The sequence below is a fragment of the Marmota marmota genome, unplaced genomic scaffold, assembly GCF_001458135.2.
Source record: "Marmota marmota marmota unplaced genomic scaffold, marMar, whole genome shotgun sequence".
NCBI lineage: Eukaryota > Metazoa > Chordata > Mammalia > Rodentia > Sciuridae > Marmota > Marmota marmota.
The window spans coordinates 11,572,349-11,589,064 of NW_026000142.1; the positions used below are offsets into that span (position 1 = coordinate 11,572,349).

At 35.8% G+C, this 16,716-nt stretch overlaps 1 protein-coding gene across 4 annotated transcripts in view; it reads left to right on the plus strand.

Annotated features, from left to right (window-relative positions):
• The window catches only part of Cav1 (caveolin 1), a 32,635-nt gene extending 26,498 nt beyond the window's left edge, over positions 1-6,137 (plus strand). For all 4 annotated transcript variants that reach the window (XM_015488270.2, XM_048786019.1, XM_048786020.1 and 1 more), the window contains exon 3: positions 3,900-6,137. In XM_015488270.2, coding sequence (XP_015343756.1) covers positions 3,900-4,241 — 342 coding nt within the window. In that variant the 3' untranslated portion in view covers positions 4,242-6,137. The remainder of the gene's footprint in view (positions 1-3,899) is intronic.
• Positions 6,138-16,716: the final 10,579 nt, after the last annotated feature.

The following is a 16,716-nucleotide window of genomic DNA, read 5'->3' on the forward strand; positions in this document are numbered from 1 at the left end:
CTTAAAGACAATACATGTATGAGAAAGTAGAGAAATGAATGGGATAGGCAGAGAAGGTACAGGGAGGGGGTGGAATGAGTTCCTAAGGAAACAATGTGGTGCAGAAGGCTGGACGTGGTCCTGGGAATTGTGAGTTCTAATTTCAGCTTTTCCACTGACTCACTTGGGACCTTGAGAATGTATGGCGCATTTTAATCATCCTGTGCCTCAGTTTCCATATCTGCCAATTAGAGTGAGAGTCCCTGGCTCAGTGCCCAGGATTGTGAGAATATACTGTGCAGAGCCATAGAAATAGGATCAGCACCACAACTGCAAAACATCCTAGTTACTAGATGTCCTGACTTAAAGTGGAAATGTTAGCAAGAGTCATTCTTTTAATAATCAAAAATGTGATGTTTTTAGGAAACCCATCTAGCAGGGTGAAATTTAAACCATGAGGATCATTGTAAGGGCCCTAGGGATACAGAAGCAAAAGGTGGAGACTTGAAATATGCCAAGTCTAAGCTTTGCTGCCTAGCATCTGGGTGATATTGAGCAATTTCTTAACCTCCCTCAGTACCTTCATCTGTAAAAAGGGGAATAATGACAAGTGTCTCAGAGGACTGAGATGAAGATGATTGCAGATGCAAGTTAGTGGTCTTGAGTCAGTTATGGGGTTGAATTCTAAGCCACTGTGTGCTTTGCAACTGAGAATCTCTCTTATTATAATTGTCCATTAAAAAACCTAGGCATCCAGGGCAAGTAATTGTTAACATTGCTACTTACTGGGCATTTTGTATACTGCAATGCACTGTGCCCATATTGAGTAGTTCATGTGCATTCCCTCCTGCACTCTTCATAGAAACCTTTTGGTGTGGAAAAGGAGGTAGAGTGAAACCAAGTTTTCCCTCTATCTTCATTGTGTCTCTTCAGGCTGCTTTGCTTTAATTTTCCAGCTGTACTTTTAATATTGTTTTAAACTACCTCAAATTTTCAAGGCAAAAGCAGCAACTAACTGAATATATTTATATAATATGTTATTTTGGTCTTATTGCTGTCTAGCCCTGGAGACCTGCTCTAAATTCACTTGGATTTTTGAGACAAATGATGCTCACTAACTCTTTCTGGAAAGTACTGAAAATACAGACACCCCAAAGTTTACTAAGTAACTTAAAAAAAAGCATTTGAATTTCCAATATGATCATTGAAAGAAGTACTTATATTTATGTTTGGAAAAATTATTGTCAAGAAATACTTTGTATCCTCATATGTTCATAGATGTCTTCAAAAACTGAATATGTTTATATGACACGGATTATTTGTGTACAAGGTGTAATACTGTCCTCAGAGGTCATGCTAAAAGGACTATTAGTTCCAAAAGGGTTAAATCCAGCAAAGTCTTTTTTTAAAAATCTGTGTGCCTTTTAATTACTATGAAATACCATGCTCACCTTAGAGAAAACATGAAAAAATGTTTTTGTAAAGTGTGGTATTAACCAAAGCAGTGGTTTATTTTAGACCAGATTTAAGCTTCTTATTTGCCTGTGAAATTCATTAACATTTGAAACCTCACATTTTTTATGAAATGGAAATAATTTATTGTAGACTTTCTATGAGTTATATCAAGAACAGTTGATTCTAATAACCTGTCAGCAAATGTTAGGAATGATTCCTTTCCTTGCAAGAGACTCTCAATGCAGACCTGCTGAGAGTCTGCTTTGTAGAAGCAAGGAATTGCCTCTCTCCAGTAAACCACTTCTTAGCTTTCTTTGGTAGTTTGCTTTATTCTGTAATAAAAGTAATGCTCCTTTTCACTTTGTACACTCAAAATTTCTATACCCATCTCAGGGTATTTGTGAATAACCATTGCTCATCCTGTGACCCCATGTCAAGAAAGATCTTCTAATACATTAATTTTGACTTCATTAAATTCTCTTACAAAATAATTTCATAAAAAATGAAAATGTGAGGGTTTAAAGGAAAATCACAAGTTTATTGTTTAAAACTGGGAAGAATGCAGTGTCAGAACAAAACCTCATTACAGACAATTATCAAAGTCACATAGAAATATCATTAAAATGTTGATCCAATTTGCCACGTTTCCTACAACCTTTTAAAAAACACAAGTAAAAAAAAAGTAAAAATAAATAAAAAATCTGATCAAAATGGACAAAGAAATATTAGAATGATAATAAATCTATTTAACTTCATGTACAGAATTATAACCATACCATTTTTGCATATTACACTATTAGGAAATTGGGCAATAGATCAAGAAACAGAATGTTCTAGAAAATAAAGCTTCAAAATTGGTAAGCATCATGTACTTTTTCCAAAAGACATTTTATTGTGTTGAATCAAAGGTGACTCTTTGGCACTGAGCAGCTCCTTAGAGTCATCCAAGTCCTCATTCCCTAATCCTGAGCTTGGCTGGATCTCATTGACTTGTTTGGATTCCAGATTACATTAGATCCCTTCAGATAGCTGCCACCCACAAGTACTTGAGCTGGTGCTGCCCTACATTTCTGTTGATAATTTTGTTTTTAATTCTGCGTTAGTTAATTCTAGTTTAGTTAATACAAATTCTAAAAACTAATTGCATAGGTGATTAGGTCCCACAAGAGGATACTATTGAGAAAGTTTTTATTCTGAGTTCCTCCTTTGCTGTGTGCTTAAGTGGCCTTTGCCCTTCTTCTTTTACAAAATTCCAATAAGCTACCATCTCTGATGGGTTTGAAACCCCAGAAGACATACATGCAGATGATGCATTAGAGAAGAATTTACTGGCTCTAAGTTTCCCAACTGCAAACTCATTTCCTTACTTCCTAAAGCCCACCCGAAAGGACATCTATAGGATTCCTTAGGGGTGGATCACTGATAATCATATCTTTCATTATCCAAAACTTCACTCTTAATTTATTTAATTCAAAAGTGAACCTCTGGTTATATTCCCCCCCCCTTTTTTTTGACTACCTTCTTTTTCTAATGTACTACTTAACATCGCCTCTGTCCTCAGATCAGAAGCTCAAAGCTCATGTGAGCCCCACCCACCTCTTTGAAGTAACTAAGTCGTATGAATTCTTCCCTCAATATCCCTGGAATCCCTTCTTTTCTTTCCTTTATTTATTTGTTTGTTTTTATGGCCATTTTCCAGCTCGACCCTACTGTCCCCAACTCTGGCTGTTGCTTCAGTCTCTCTGCCTTGCACTGACTGAGGCTGTGCTTTCCTGCTCCGTCCGACATCCCCAGTAGACCTCACAGTATGAAGTCCTGCCTCAACCTGTCTTTCCATGCTTGATCACACCATTCTACTCTGACTGTGGTGCTCACTGTCCTCACCCTAGCTATTTCCTGGGATCTCGCTCACAACATTTCCAAGGCCCTTCTTCCTTCCTCTCCAAATCATACCCCACTTCCCAAGCCCTGTTCAAGTCTCACCATCCCATGAGGACTTTTCTGTGCCTCGAAGCTCACAATGATCTCATTTCCTGAAGGAACTCTGCTAATGGTGTTTGAAGAGTCATAAATTAATTCCAAACTAATTAATCATGTTCTTTGTATTTTACTGAGTTCCCAGTGACCTTATCCATGTCACTGGGTTTGAATTTTAAGCAAGATATTTAATCACATCCACTTGGTTGTTCCGAGAGCAGTAGTAGTTTTCAACCTTTGGTATGGTAAAATAATACCTGGGGAACATGTTAAAATGCTATTAAGCTCCACTATAGCTACAATAAGGTCAAAGTAGACCCCAAATATGTTTTCCCTATGAGTTCTAAGTGATGCTGTTGCTGCTGCTTGCTTTCAAGTGTCTCACAAAGGACTAGAACAGAACTAATAAATGTGTATAAATTCTGAGTAGTGTTTTCCCCCTCTTTTCTTCTGTCGCATGCTCATATTCTTTAACTTCTTTCTTTTAGATCGACTTTGAAGATGTGATTGCAGAACCAGAAGGGACACACAGTTTCGATGGCATCTGGAAAGCCAGCTTCACTACCTTCACTGTGACAAAATACTGGTTTTACCGCTTACTGTCCACCATTTTTGGCATCCCGATGGCACTCATCTGGGGCATTTACTTTGCCATTCTCTCTTTCCTGCACATCTGGGCAGTTGTACCGTGCATTAAGAGTTTCCTGATTGAGATTCAGTGCATCAGCCGTGTTTATTCCATCTACATCCACACCTTCTGTGATCCACTCTTTGAAGCCATTGGCAAAATATTCAGCAATATCCGCATCAACACGCAGAAAGAAATATAAATGACATTTTAAGGATAAAAGTATTCATTATTCCTTTTTTTTTCCTTGTGATTTTCCTGGTGCCAATCCCAAGTTTCAAGTTGCTAGTGCAACAATTTATGAATGATTTCTCATGGTTCAGAACAAAGAAATCACTTTCTCAGTTTTCATAACTGTTATTTGTCTCTTCTGAGCTATTTCATCTATTTTTGGTGATCTGAATTTTTTTTAAAACCATTCCAGTTTTTTTCTGACCTTTTGATTTGCAAGTGGATCATTGGTTTATTGGCTAACATATGAACATATTGTTGAAAGATAATTTGACAGAAATATGAAGAACTCAGGAGGGGATAAAAGAGAACCAATAACCTCAAGTGCCTATTCTTAAAATATTGATCATTTTATAAGGAGGAAAGAATTCCAGGCTGTGGCCATGAGTGTACAAGTATGTGGGCTGATTTTAAGCACACTTTCTCCCCATCATGAGGAGTTAATGAATTGCTGCCATTCATCTTAGTAATCCAATTGGATCTAGTGATCCCTATCAAGTTAGAAAGCATAATCTTCTGCATTGACATGACCCCACTCATTCCTTCTTCTTGAAATTTTCTGTGCCTCAGTATTTGTTGTAGAGATAACAAAACCTAAGTGCCTTCCTGTTTGTCACATGGTCCTTTTCAAGTAGGATCTAACTCATCAACTGTCATTAGATCAGCAGCCTCCCTGAAGACCAAAATTAGAAAGAAAACCCATTGCCTAGCTCCCTATACTTGTTTCTGACTCTGAGATGCAGAACCTGGGGAAGCTCCTGTCTGCACTCGATTGTGTAGCATCTTTATCCATGTCAAGTATGGTCAACATTAGCCCGATAAAATGAATGAAAGTGGACGAATGGGGCTGAGCCCTCTCTGGGCTGGCAGGAGTAGACGCCAGCTTTCCCTGCCTCTCATCAGCTGAATGAGGTCAGCATGTCTATTCAGCTTCATTTATTTTCAAGAATAATCACGCTTTCCTGAATCCAAACTAATCCATCACCAGGGTGGTTTAGTGGCTCAACATTGTGTTCCCTTTTCAGCTGATCAGTGGGCCTCTGGGGAAGGGCTGTCAAAATGGAGGCCATTGTGTGAGACTGTCAGTGCGGCTGCAAACATGACCCCTTCTGAGTAAAGCCTTGCAACCATCTGCTATGCTGTGACACTCTGCCCCTCCCCCTGCCAGGAGCCTTGGACCTAATCCAAGCATCATTTTGCTCAGAGAGAAGATGGGGGAGGAGGCCGTAATAAAAGATTGAGGTAATTTTGCTGGAATAAGTTCAAGTTCTTCTGAACTCAAACTGAGGAATTTCACCTGTAAACCTGACTCATACAGAAAGCTGCCTGGTACCTCCAAAAGCTTTTTATTCCTCCTGCTCATATTGCATTTCTGCTGCTGGAAATTTTTTTTTAACCTCCAGTTACGCTTTTATTTTTTATTTTCATACACTTATTGGAACTCTGCTTGATTTTTTTTTTTTTTGCCTCTTCCAATTTTCTTGACAGTTTTATTACCAATCTGTTACCTACTATGATTGTTTGCATTTAAAACAGACACTGGTGTGGACATAGTTTTTTTTTTTTTCTTTTAAGCAGTGTACATAACTGAAAAAATATACTATACTGCATACTTTTTAAGTATAAAGATATTTTTATCTTTATTTGAGGAAAATCATTTGGGAAACGGCTTTATGATTCAGTTTGTATACTGTATATCCCAAGACATGTCTGTTCTGTATAGAGGCTTAGTCCCTCATGCAAATTAATTGCTGGTCTGAAAAATTGCTGAAATTTTATATGCTTACTGATATATTTTACACTTTTTTATCCTGCATGTCCTATAAAAGTTACAAATCTGCACAAATAAAAACATTTAACAGTTAAACCATCAACTTTATTTTTTCCTCAAAACAGGGTTTTGTGTGTCAGTGTGTTTGTGTCTGTATGTTTGTATGTAGTGAGCATGTGTGTTGTGCATGTGCACATGCTTGTACTGTATTGGAGGGGGGCAAGTAATGGTCTTCTACTTTTCAATTATTACCAATCATTTAGTTGGGATCTTTTTGCTAAGGTCATTGCCATTCATGAGTTACTTCAGATAAAATTGTAATTAATAACAAAGACTTTTTTAGCAGTTGGCTTAATGTTTTATTATCTATTATCTAATATGAGCCCTCAACAACCTTGTGTGTTGGATATTAACACAGTCATTTGGTTAAGGACACAATTTGCATTTAGGAGGCAATGCCTTGAATTTTGCCAGGGCTTAACTGGGATTTATCAAAAGGTAATCATTTATTTTGATCCTTGGCTAAGTTTATATTCAGGACTTCTGTTATTAGTCAAAGTTCTCCAGAAAAACAAAACCCATAGGACTTAGAAACAACCGAGATAAAAATAGGGAGCAAGAGATTTAGTATTAAGTCTAGGCTCTAGGATTATGGAAGCCAACAAACTGTAAAATCTACAGTGTAAGCCAGCAAGCTGAAGATTCAGGACAGCTGACACTGAAGGTCCAGGTCAAAGTCTGGCAGGCTCAAGACCCAGGAAAACTCTATTTTTCACTTGAATCTAATGGCAGGAAAAAACTGATGTCCCAGTTTGAGGGCAATGAAGCATAAGTTCTGACGTGGGAGAGGGCTGGTCTTTGTTCTTCTCTGACCTTCAACTTGGGTGAAGTGTGCTCACATTAGGCAGGGCATTTGCTTTACTCAGTCTACCAATTTAAATGTAATTTTCACTCAAAAACACACTCAAGAAATATCCAGAATAATGTTTTCCAAACCAAATTTTGCAAAGGAGATCTTCTAATTTCTCTCACTCTGAAATTTATTTCACACAGTTTACAGAGTTCATCCTTTCTCTGGACTACCAAGGAAATACTGAGACTGCTGTGTTGGTAACTCACTCTGGGATTTGTTTTTACCCAACAATTCCTTTTCCAGATGCACATGAAGACATGCCTCTGAGTCTCTGCTCATGGCAGCATTTGAGATCCAGGCTGAAGTTACATCTCTAGTTCAAGCAGAATAAGTGAAGTGAATATAAACAAGGATTCTCTTTTGGTTTTATTACATGAGTCTCTAAATGAATATATATTAACAAAATTAGGACTTATTTATATTGTGATTCAGCCATACACAGGAAACAGTTCCAACTCTGGATGCACAAAAAAATAATTAGGTGATTTTGGAGGACTTATCTCTGTATTGGTGATCACAGCTGCATTCGTCACACATTTAATAAATGTCAGTTAACTTAATAATACACATCAGTTCAGCAGAATGGGGCTGTATTTGAATAGCTGATTTTCACTTGCCTGCATATGAGTGCTGATATTCAAATGTTCTGGTTTTTAAGTTATCCACATGCTAAAATTAGAGAAGGGAGAGTAAAGAAAGACATTCTTAACATAATACAAAATGTTAAACCATAAAAAATTCATTTTATGAATACATAAAAATGTTGTACTTCTATACCAAAAACTGTAGAAACAAATACAAAAGAAATTACATAAGGTGGTAAAAGAAAGCATTTGAGAAACTTATATCATGCAACGCATTATAATATACTTAAAATATAAAGAGTTTTCATAGATTAAGAAAAAGATGTTGTCAATAGAAAAAATAGGCAAAGATATAAAAAGATAATCTACAAAAGGACATGCATGACAATCACATGAAAACCTTATTAGGAGGTAATAACATCAGAGCAATGGGATACTATTCTCACCTACATATGCAGTGATTGAAATAAAGGTAATGCTCATACTGGTGAGGATAAGAAAGGCAATGCCTTCATCCATGACTTTTTTGAAGGTCACTGGTGGACAGTTAAGTTCTATAAAATTTATAAAATTAAATCTTTATAAAATTACAATTTTATTTACTAAATAAAAGTAACAAAGGCATACCAAGATTCATCATTATAGATGTTTGTTATTTGGTTGTCAATAGTATAATAAGTTGGAAACAACATAAATATACAAACACAGGGAGTCAGTTAAATAAATTTTGGTGCATGAACTTAACAGACTACTTTTAGCTTTTTGGTATCTTATGTAATAGAATAACCACATGAAAATATAGTCTTGATAATCTTAACCAAAAAAGGAAAGATAAAAATTATATGTGAAATATGCTACTAATTTGTTGTTGTTGTTTCTTAAAAATGGGGATGGGGTAGGGCTTTAAATTGTTGAATTATTTCTAAGTTTCTGTCTACTTTATAGGCATTATTGTATGTGTGTAAGATTTCAAAATAGGTATTGATATTCTCACTTTACAAATAAGATTTAGAGTGTTGTATTGTGTCACCAGCTCTCATAAATAAGAGGTCTTGGACTTGTGTGTTCAGTATCAATGCTCTGCTCCTCCCACTCCTCCACCTAACTTTATGTGGCTTCTGAGCCCTCAGCCTTCTTCCTCTTCATGAAGATTCCTGTTCCCACAAACTTGTAGAATCATTTCATCCACTTTGAATGTATAATAAGCAAGTAGTATGAGCAAAGTTGGAGTAAACTTTCTCAACAGTGAAGTAATAGCAACTAAAACTTGTAATGTTTTCTAAGTGCCAAGTTTATGCATTTTAAATGTATTAATTCACATAATCCTCCCAATAACCTCAAATGATATGTATTATCATTATCATTCCAACTTTACATATTAGGAAACTGAGGCTCAGAGGAATCGAGTACTTTGCCCAAAGTCACACAGCCAGTAAAGTCTGGGTTTTGAATCCATGGAGTCTAAGTCCAGGGTCTGGGAGCTGAACCAGGATACCAAACCATACAGTTAGCGGTAATGCCAAAAAGCAGAGAGCAAGGAGTATCTCTACTGAGAATAAGTAATAGTTAAAAACATAGGTGGTAATTAAAATGCAAATCAAAACATTTTACATTTAAAATATAAAACTAAAACTGCTCACAAACTTATCAAAATCATTGATTTATAGATTTAAATAAAAGATTTTACAACACAAAAATGTTTCATAAGAGTGTATATTTTGTCACATAGCTTAATGACTTCTAAGAATATAAAATGATTAACATTAGTTGATGTACAAACTCCAGGGCAGATATTTCACTGACAGAAGAAACATCCATTTTGAACTGAACCATAATGTTTATATCTATTTAGACCAAAAAAAAAAAAACCAGATAACTGATAGAACCATTTTACCATTAACACTCAGAACTGCTATTTTTTTTTCTCTAGAAATCTCCGTTCTTTACTTGACTTTCATACCTTAAATTTGCCAATTCCTTGAATGATAATGAATTTCTGTAGGTGTTATTTTTTACCCAACTTGCTTGAGTCCATAATACAAGCATCAGTGCAAACTCTCTCCTCCCAGAATGCACAACAATCTACTTAGATTTGCTCCCATCGTCTATTTCCCTTCTGCTAAAATGGATGATTCCCTCTCATACCAAAAGCCAATTCTTCCATAGGTACCCAAGTCCTACTCTTCATTTCCCCAAGATCTTTGCTCCCTTGGTTATCTCCTTTAACTTCTTTACAACCAACCCCTCCCTGTGTTCTGGATTGTTTGATTTCGCCTACAAACATCATGTGTCTATATTTCTCTTAAAAAAAATACTTTTCTTGTCCTCAGACCCTTCTCTGATCATCAACTATTTTCTTTATGTTCTTTTACAGGCAAACTTCTTAGAAAAATTATCTGTAGACATTATCTAGACATTATTAAATTACCCTAGCTAGCATCATATTTTTAAGCCACCTAGGTTTTTAAAATAACATTTTACTCCAGGTTCCTAGACATAATGTATATCAGAAATCAATACCGTTATTGTTCCTCAGGAGGCTGTATTTGATTTGACTTCTTTATTTTGTTATTTAATTATCATTATCATTAACACCTAAGAATTCATCCCCAAATCAAAGAACTACAATGGTGAGTATGTCATATATGCACACATGAACATGTGTGTGTATATCTATGTATACAGAGAATATATAAACTACTTCACTTGGTACCTCCTCAGAAATATTGTATCTTACTTATGAATTGATTAGTGAGTCTTTCTATCTTTAATTAATTGCTTTTTCCTAAATTTATTTCCCTAGATATTTATGTGACTATATCAGCTTACTTCTAGTTACATCAGCACTGTTCTAATATGTTTTTTCCCAGTATTTTATCCCTAAGGCTGCCATCCACAGCAGTACTGACAGTGTACTCTACCACTACTCACCGAATCACTCAGCATGCCAATCAGAGACACTGCTGGGTGAATGGCATCTGGGTCCTGCACAACCTTCCCTACTTCCTTATGCTTTATGCGTCTTTTATAAACAGTACAAAGTTAGAGTGTGTATTTTATCCTGATAGTCTGTTCTTTAAGTAGTAAATTCAGTCTATTATAAATAAATTTAAGATTATTGATATTTTTTTCTATTTTCTTATTTTTATTGCCAGTGTTCTAGTTTTTTTTCTTTTTGATACTTTCTGATTATATATATTACTCTAATTATATGAGAATTTTAGCACACATTTATGACATTGGCCTTCCTACACTAGCAATGCCAATCATGCTGACACTATCCAGAAGCTTAATTGAGAGATATTTTGAATCTACCAAATGGGGAGGTGACATGCTTTCTTCATTTTCTTAAATTAGCTTTTTTTTTTCCTTCAGAAAATGGCAAGTCTACCAAGGTTTCCTGAGTTAATTGATGTATTTTCTTTTTCTTCCCTTCCTTCCCCTCTCTCTCTCTCTCTCTCTCTCTCTCTCTCTCTCTCTCTTTGTTTGTTCTTTTTTGCCACTTACTCTAAAGGTATTTTCAATGGGAGTCTCTTGATTGGAGCTTTGTATGTCTCAGAATATTTTATTGTGGTCACACATTGAATGACAAATTAGTTACTTGTAAAACTCTATCTTCAAATTCTTTCAGTATTTTAAAAAGATTATTGCACTGCATCTGGCATTTGGCATCACTATTTAAAAGACTTAGGTCATTTGTGTCATTTATCATTTTCTCTTTGTCTATGATATTTTTATATCTTAGTGTACGATTTAAAAAGTGTATCTATGTGTGATTTTTTTAAAAAAGAGATCTGTATTTCCCATTTAGTCCTCTGTAGACTATTTCAGTCTATAGTTGTTCTTTTAGAAATATTTCTCCATATTTCTTCTTCAAATGTTTTCTTCTCTCCATTTTTATATTTTCTCCTTCAGTGGTTCCCAAAGTATCTGGTACTTCTTGGGAGGCTGAGGCAGGAAGATCAGAAGTTCAAAGCCAGCCTCAGAAACTTAATGAGGCTCTAAGCAACTTGGTGAGACCCTATTTCAAAATTCAAAATAAAAAGGTCTGGGAATGTGGATGTGGCTCAATGGCTAAGTGCCCTGGGGTCAATTCCTGGGACCAAAAAATGAAATAAAGAAAAGAAAAACGCAAATCAAAAACAAACAAGTTAGTACTTATATTATCTCTGCCTCTGAACATTCACATTTCCTAGGACTCTCAATCTGGTCTTACAGTGAACTAATTCATTCTTAACCTGATTTTATGTCACTTTTATCCGATCTATTAGGTTTCTTCAACTCTTATATTTTTTATTCTAATGTTATACATAATTCTTTTGTGATTTCTTTTATTATTTCATACTGTTACTCTATTATATTTCCATTTCTCAAAGTGTTCATTTTAGACAATACAAATTTTTGGTCCTTCTGTTCTAAATATGTCTGCTTCTGATGGTATTTGTAATCCAGTTTGTTGTTCTCTTTTTGAGATAATTTGTTCCTCAAAGGTCCTCTACATTACCATATATGTTGAAAATTCCCCAGGCTTCATCCTAAACCTTTTCCTGTCCCTTTATCCATGTGACCTCTGGACTCTCTCTCTCCTTTGGATGTTTCACAGATATTTCTCCTATATCCTATTCAAAACTATTTTGTTGATGCTTCCTCCATCCTGCAAAATATTCTACATAATTTTAAATTGTTTGGTAATCTAGGCAGTTACTCAAGCCCCAAATCTAGGAGTTTCCCTGAAATATTCTTGCCATGATCCCTATTGCCAATCCAGCAAATTCCATTAGTTCCATCTCCATGACACATCTTGCTTTGGCATTCTTGCCTCATTTCTACAGCTACTACCTCAGTGTGAACATTTGTCATTCAAATCCTGGTCTGTCCTAGCTAATCTATTTCCACTTTTGCTCTGTGCCCAACTCATTTAGTCACTTATTACACAGAAACATAAATTGCCCCATGCATGTACACACACACACACACACACACACAGACATATACTATAGCAGAAAATTCTCTGATGACATATTATTGCACTCAGTATAAAATTGAATACCTGTACCAAGACCTATAAAGTCTTATGTGGTCCAGTCTCTGCCCTTCGCTCTCTCTTGCACATCCTCACCATCTGTACACCAGACCCACTGATCCTTTTTCAGTCCCAAGAGCATGCTACGCCTTTTCTGGTCACAGAACTTTGCACAGCTGCTCCCTGTGACTGAGAAGCTCCTTCACCTTTCTCTCTTTCTTATCTCCCTTTCATCCTTTAGGCCCAACCTCAATGTCACCTCTCAGAGCTCTTTCAGGTCTTCCTTACCTGAAGCAAGTCATTCTTTCTTAATCTGTATCTTAGCCTCTTTTTTTTTCCATCACAGAATATATCAATTATTTTACTTGACTGTTTGTATTCTTTTAGTCTATTCCCCCTTTAGGATTTAAGCTCCATGAGGCAGAGATTTTACCATAACAAAAAACTAATGTTTGTTGAACAGAAGTATGGATGGATAGTCAGACCAGCCAGGGTCTATGCAGGCACAAACTGTCGAATTTTGGCTTTAACCCCTAATAATATCATGAAGAAAGTCATCTAACCAGTTCTGAAATAAGCTGCAGTATTGTCAGCAACACATCTATCACTTGTTTTTCTTCTTCTACATCACAATATTTCTCCATAATTTTGTTATCCAACAGAGTGTCTCAATTGTACCCATCTGAATATTTCGTTATAATCAAAACATAAGTTTCCCTAACAAAGATTCTAGCAAGAACTAACATGGATGTTTGATATATGTATTTTTCTTACTTGAATAATAGCAAACACATGTTGATACAGCTATTAGGGAAAAAGATGTTTTTCCAGCAGCTGTTGACTTCATCAATTCCACTATGCAATGAGTCACTCTGACTTCCACAGAGCTAGAAAGTTACAACTAAGGAAGTAGGAATTTTTTTTTATTGTGATGAGAGAGGAATGAGAACAGTTAGACATGGAGTAAGTTGAAAATTAAATCTACTCAGAGAAGAGATTTGATTCTATAGAAAGTTGAATAATATATATGCCAAAGGGAAAAAACTGGACACCTACCTAGAATTTCAGTGAAACAAGTGAAAATTGGCAATAAGGGGAAGGTATTTGCAACAGGAAGAAGGCAGTTATTAAGAAAAAAAAAGAAAGCAACAGCTGGCAGTGTGAGCTGCTCTCTGAATGGCCAACAAAGAAGCCTACCTCTTCCTGCAGTTATTATGTGATGCCAACTATTAATGAGATAATAACTATCCCAGGCATCAACCAACATTCTTTCTAGAGGAAATTTCTTAAATTCCCTATCACATTGCACAACCTCTTGGAAAAGGTAAGATTTTAATTACCTGAAAACTCTAAAACAGAAAGCTGTGTTGACTGTATAGCACAACCAAGCACTCTGACTACATAATACAGTATGTATATTGATGGATATAATTTGGCTTGACACAGACTTAGCATTTTCACAGTGATTTTTTTCTTCATTGCCTTTCATATTGCTCTAAAAATATATATTAAAAAACCTTTCATTTATTGAACTCAGACCATATACCAGGCAGTGTGTTAAACAGTTGACAAATATTACTACCAACAACCCTGTGTCCTATATATTATTTTCTAGATCAAGTGGATACTATTGCTCTGTTCTAGAGATTAGGAAACAAAATTTCAGAGAGGTTAAATAACATACTCTTGATTACCTAATGCACTTAACACTCAAAGTTCCTCTTTGGGGCTGGGGCTGGGGCTCAGCGGTAGCTCATTTGCCTGGCATGAGTGAGGCACTAGGTTGGATTCTCAACACCACATGTAAATAAATAAAATAAAGGTCTATCTACAACTAAAAAAAACATGGGGAAAAAAAAGCTCCTCTCTATAGGGACACTCACTAAGTGCTCAGGACTGCACCATTTGACAGTCATCATTGTATGTCATCAGTGGGGGAAAAAAGAGGAGTAAGTGGTTAAAAGCCAAGTAAATAATGTATTCTCCAGTGTATGGTGCTGTTAACAAAGTTGTTCATGCTATTCCTCCAACAGGAACTTATATGGAGCAATTACTATAGGGAATAGAAAAATAAGATAAAGATGAACAATACAAAGGCCTCTGCCTTGGTGGAGTTCAGTGAAGCACTATGAAGATGCTTCAGGATGGACTTCATATTCTGCTATTTTTGACAGTAAATTTTATAGTTTAAGATAGTAACTTTAAAATCCCCTGAGAAGGCAGAGGTGATGAGGGGTAAAGATCAAAGAAATCGTGTCTACTATTTTCCCTTAAGTAGACAAGTTCTTGTTTAAATTATTTTCTTATTAATTTTCAGCATTGCATTTTATTTGACTAAATAGTTCCATTGCCAAACAAATTTGAAAACCACTGATTGACCCAGGGAAATAAAAAATGCATATTTTATACCAGCTTAGATCTTAAACAAAACATTGCTGCTTGCTTTCATCATTAGCACTCAAATACACTTTAATATTTTTTGAAGATACAGGCTTAACAGAGTAGATGACCAAACACAAAAAATATCTATTAAAACCATGAGTAAATACCAATTAAAATACAGGATAGTCTTGCAAATTCTCACACTCTTGTTCTAACAGAAATGAGTAATGACTTGAGTGGGATGAGTAGGGAAAACGTGGTAGTGTCATTTACATTCCTGAGGAGAAAATAAATTTAACAGCAAGACTTTTGGCATTCAGACAGATATCTGGGATGCTGTTAAATATTGCTCAGGCAAATTACAAATAAAGTATCGGCCTTCCATCTTTACATTGGACTAGAACATTTTCTTCAGATCTTATTTCATTTTCAAACTTTAACCTTAAACAATAATAAAAAGCAAACAATCAGCCATTGTGTAGCAGAAAAGACTTTGAACTTGTAAGCAGGAACCTATCATCAAATGCCCAACCAACTTAAGAACCAGCTGTGTGCTCCTACGTAAGACCTAGAACTGACTATGTGCTCCAACTCAGTGGCCATAATGCTTCCACCTCATTAGACGGGTGCCAATGAAAATGTCTAAAATAAATATGGGACTTAGAACATTGCAGGCAAAGAAACAATCAGTGAAGTGAATGAGAGCCTACAAAATGGCTCTCTATTTTACCACACACACATCAGAGAGAGCACTAATCTCTAGAATACATAAAGAACTCAAAAATCTTAACACCAAAAAACAAATAACCCAATCAATAAATGGGCCAAAGAACTGAACTTTTCAGAAGGTGATATACAATCAATCAACAAATATATGAAAAAATGTTCAACATCTCTAGCAATTAGAGAATGCAAATTAAAACTACTCTAAGATTTCATCTCATGCCAGTCAGAATGGCAGTTATCAAGAATACAAACAACAATAAGTGTTGGTGAGGATGTGGGGAGAAAGGCACACACATACATTGCAGGCGGGACTGCAAACTGGTGCAGCCAATATGGAAAGCAGTATGAAGATTCTTCTAAAAAATGAGAATGGAACTACCATTTGACCCAGCTATTCCACTCCTCAGTCTATACCCAAAGGACTTAAAAACAGCATACTAAAGTGATGCAGCCACATCAATGTTTATAGCCACAATTCACAATAGCTAAATTGTGGAACCAACCTAGTTGCCCTGCAGTAGATGAATGGATAAAGAAAACGTGGTATATATATACACAATGAAATATTATTCAGCATTAAAAGAGAATAAAATCATGGCATCTGCAGGTAAATGGATGGACTTGGAGAATATAATGCTAAATGAAGTAAGCCAATCCCCAAAAAACAAATGCCAAATGTTTTCTCTGATATAAGGATGCTGATTCATAATGGGGATGGGGGTGGAGCATGGGAGAAATGGAGAAACTCTAGCTAGGGCAAAGGGGAGAGGGAGAAGAAGGGGGTCACGGGGGTAGAAAAGATGGTGGAATGAGAAGGACATCATTATCCTAAATACATGTATGAAAACACAAATGGTGTGACTCTATTTTGTGTACAACCAGAGACATGAAAAATTGTGCTCTATTTGTGTAATATGAATTAAATTTACATTCTGATATCATATATAACAGATTAGAATAAATAAATTTTTAAAATAAATAAAAAAGAACATTGTAGGCAGCCCTTCATTCCTTGACCCTATCTCACTGGCTAAAGTAACAGGGTCA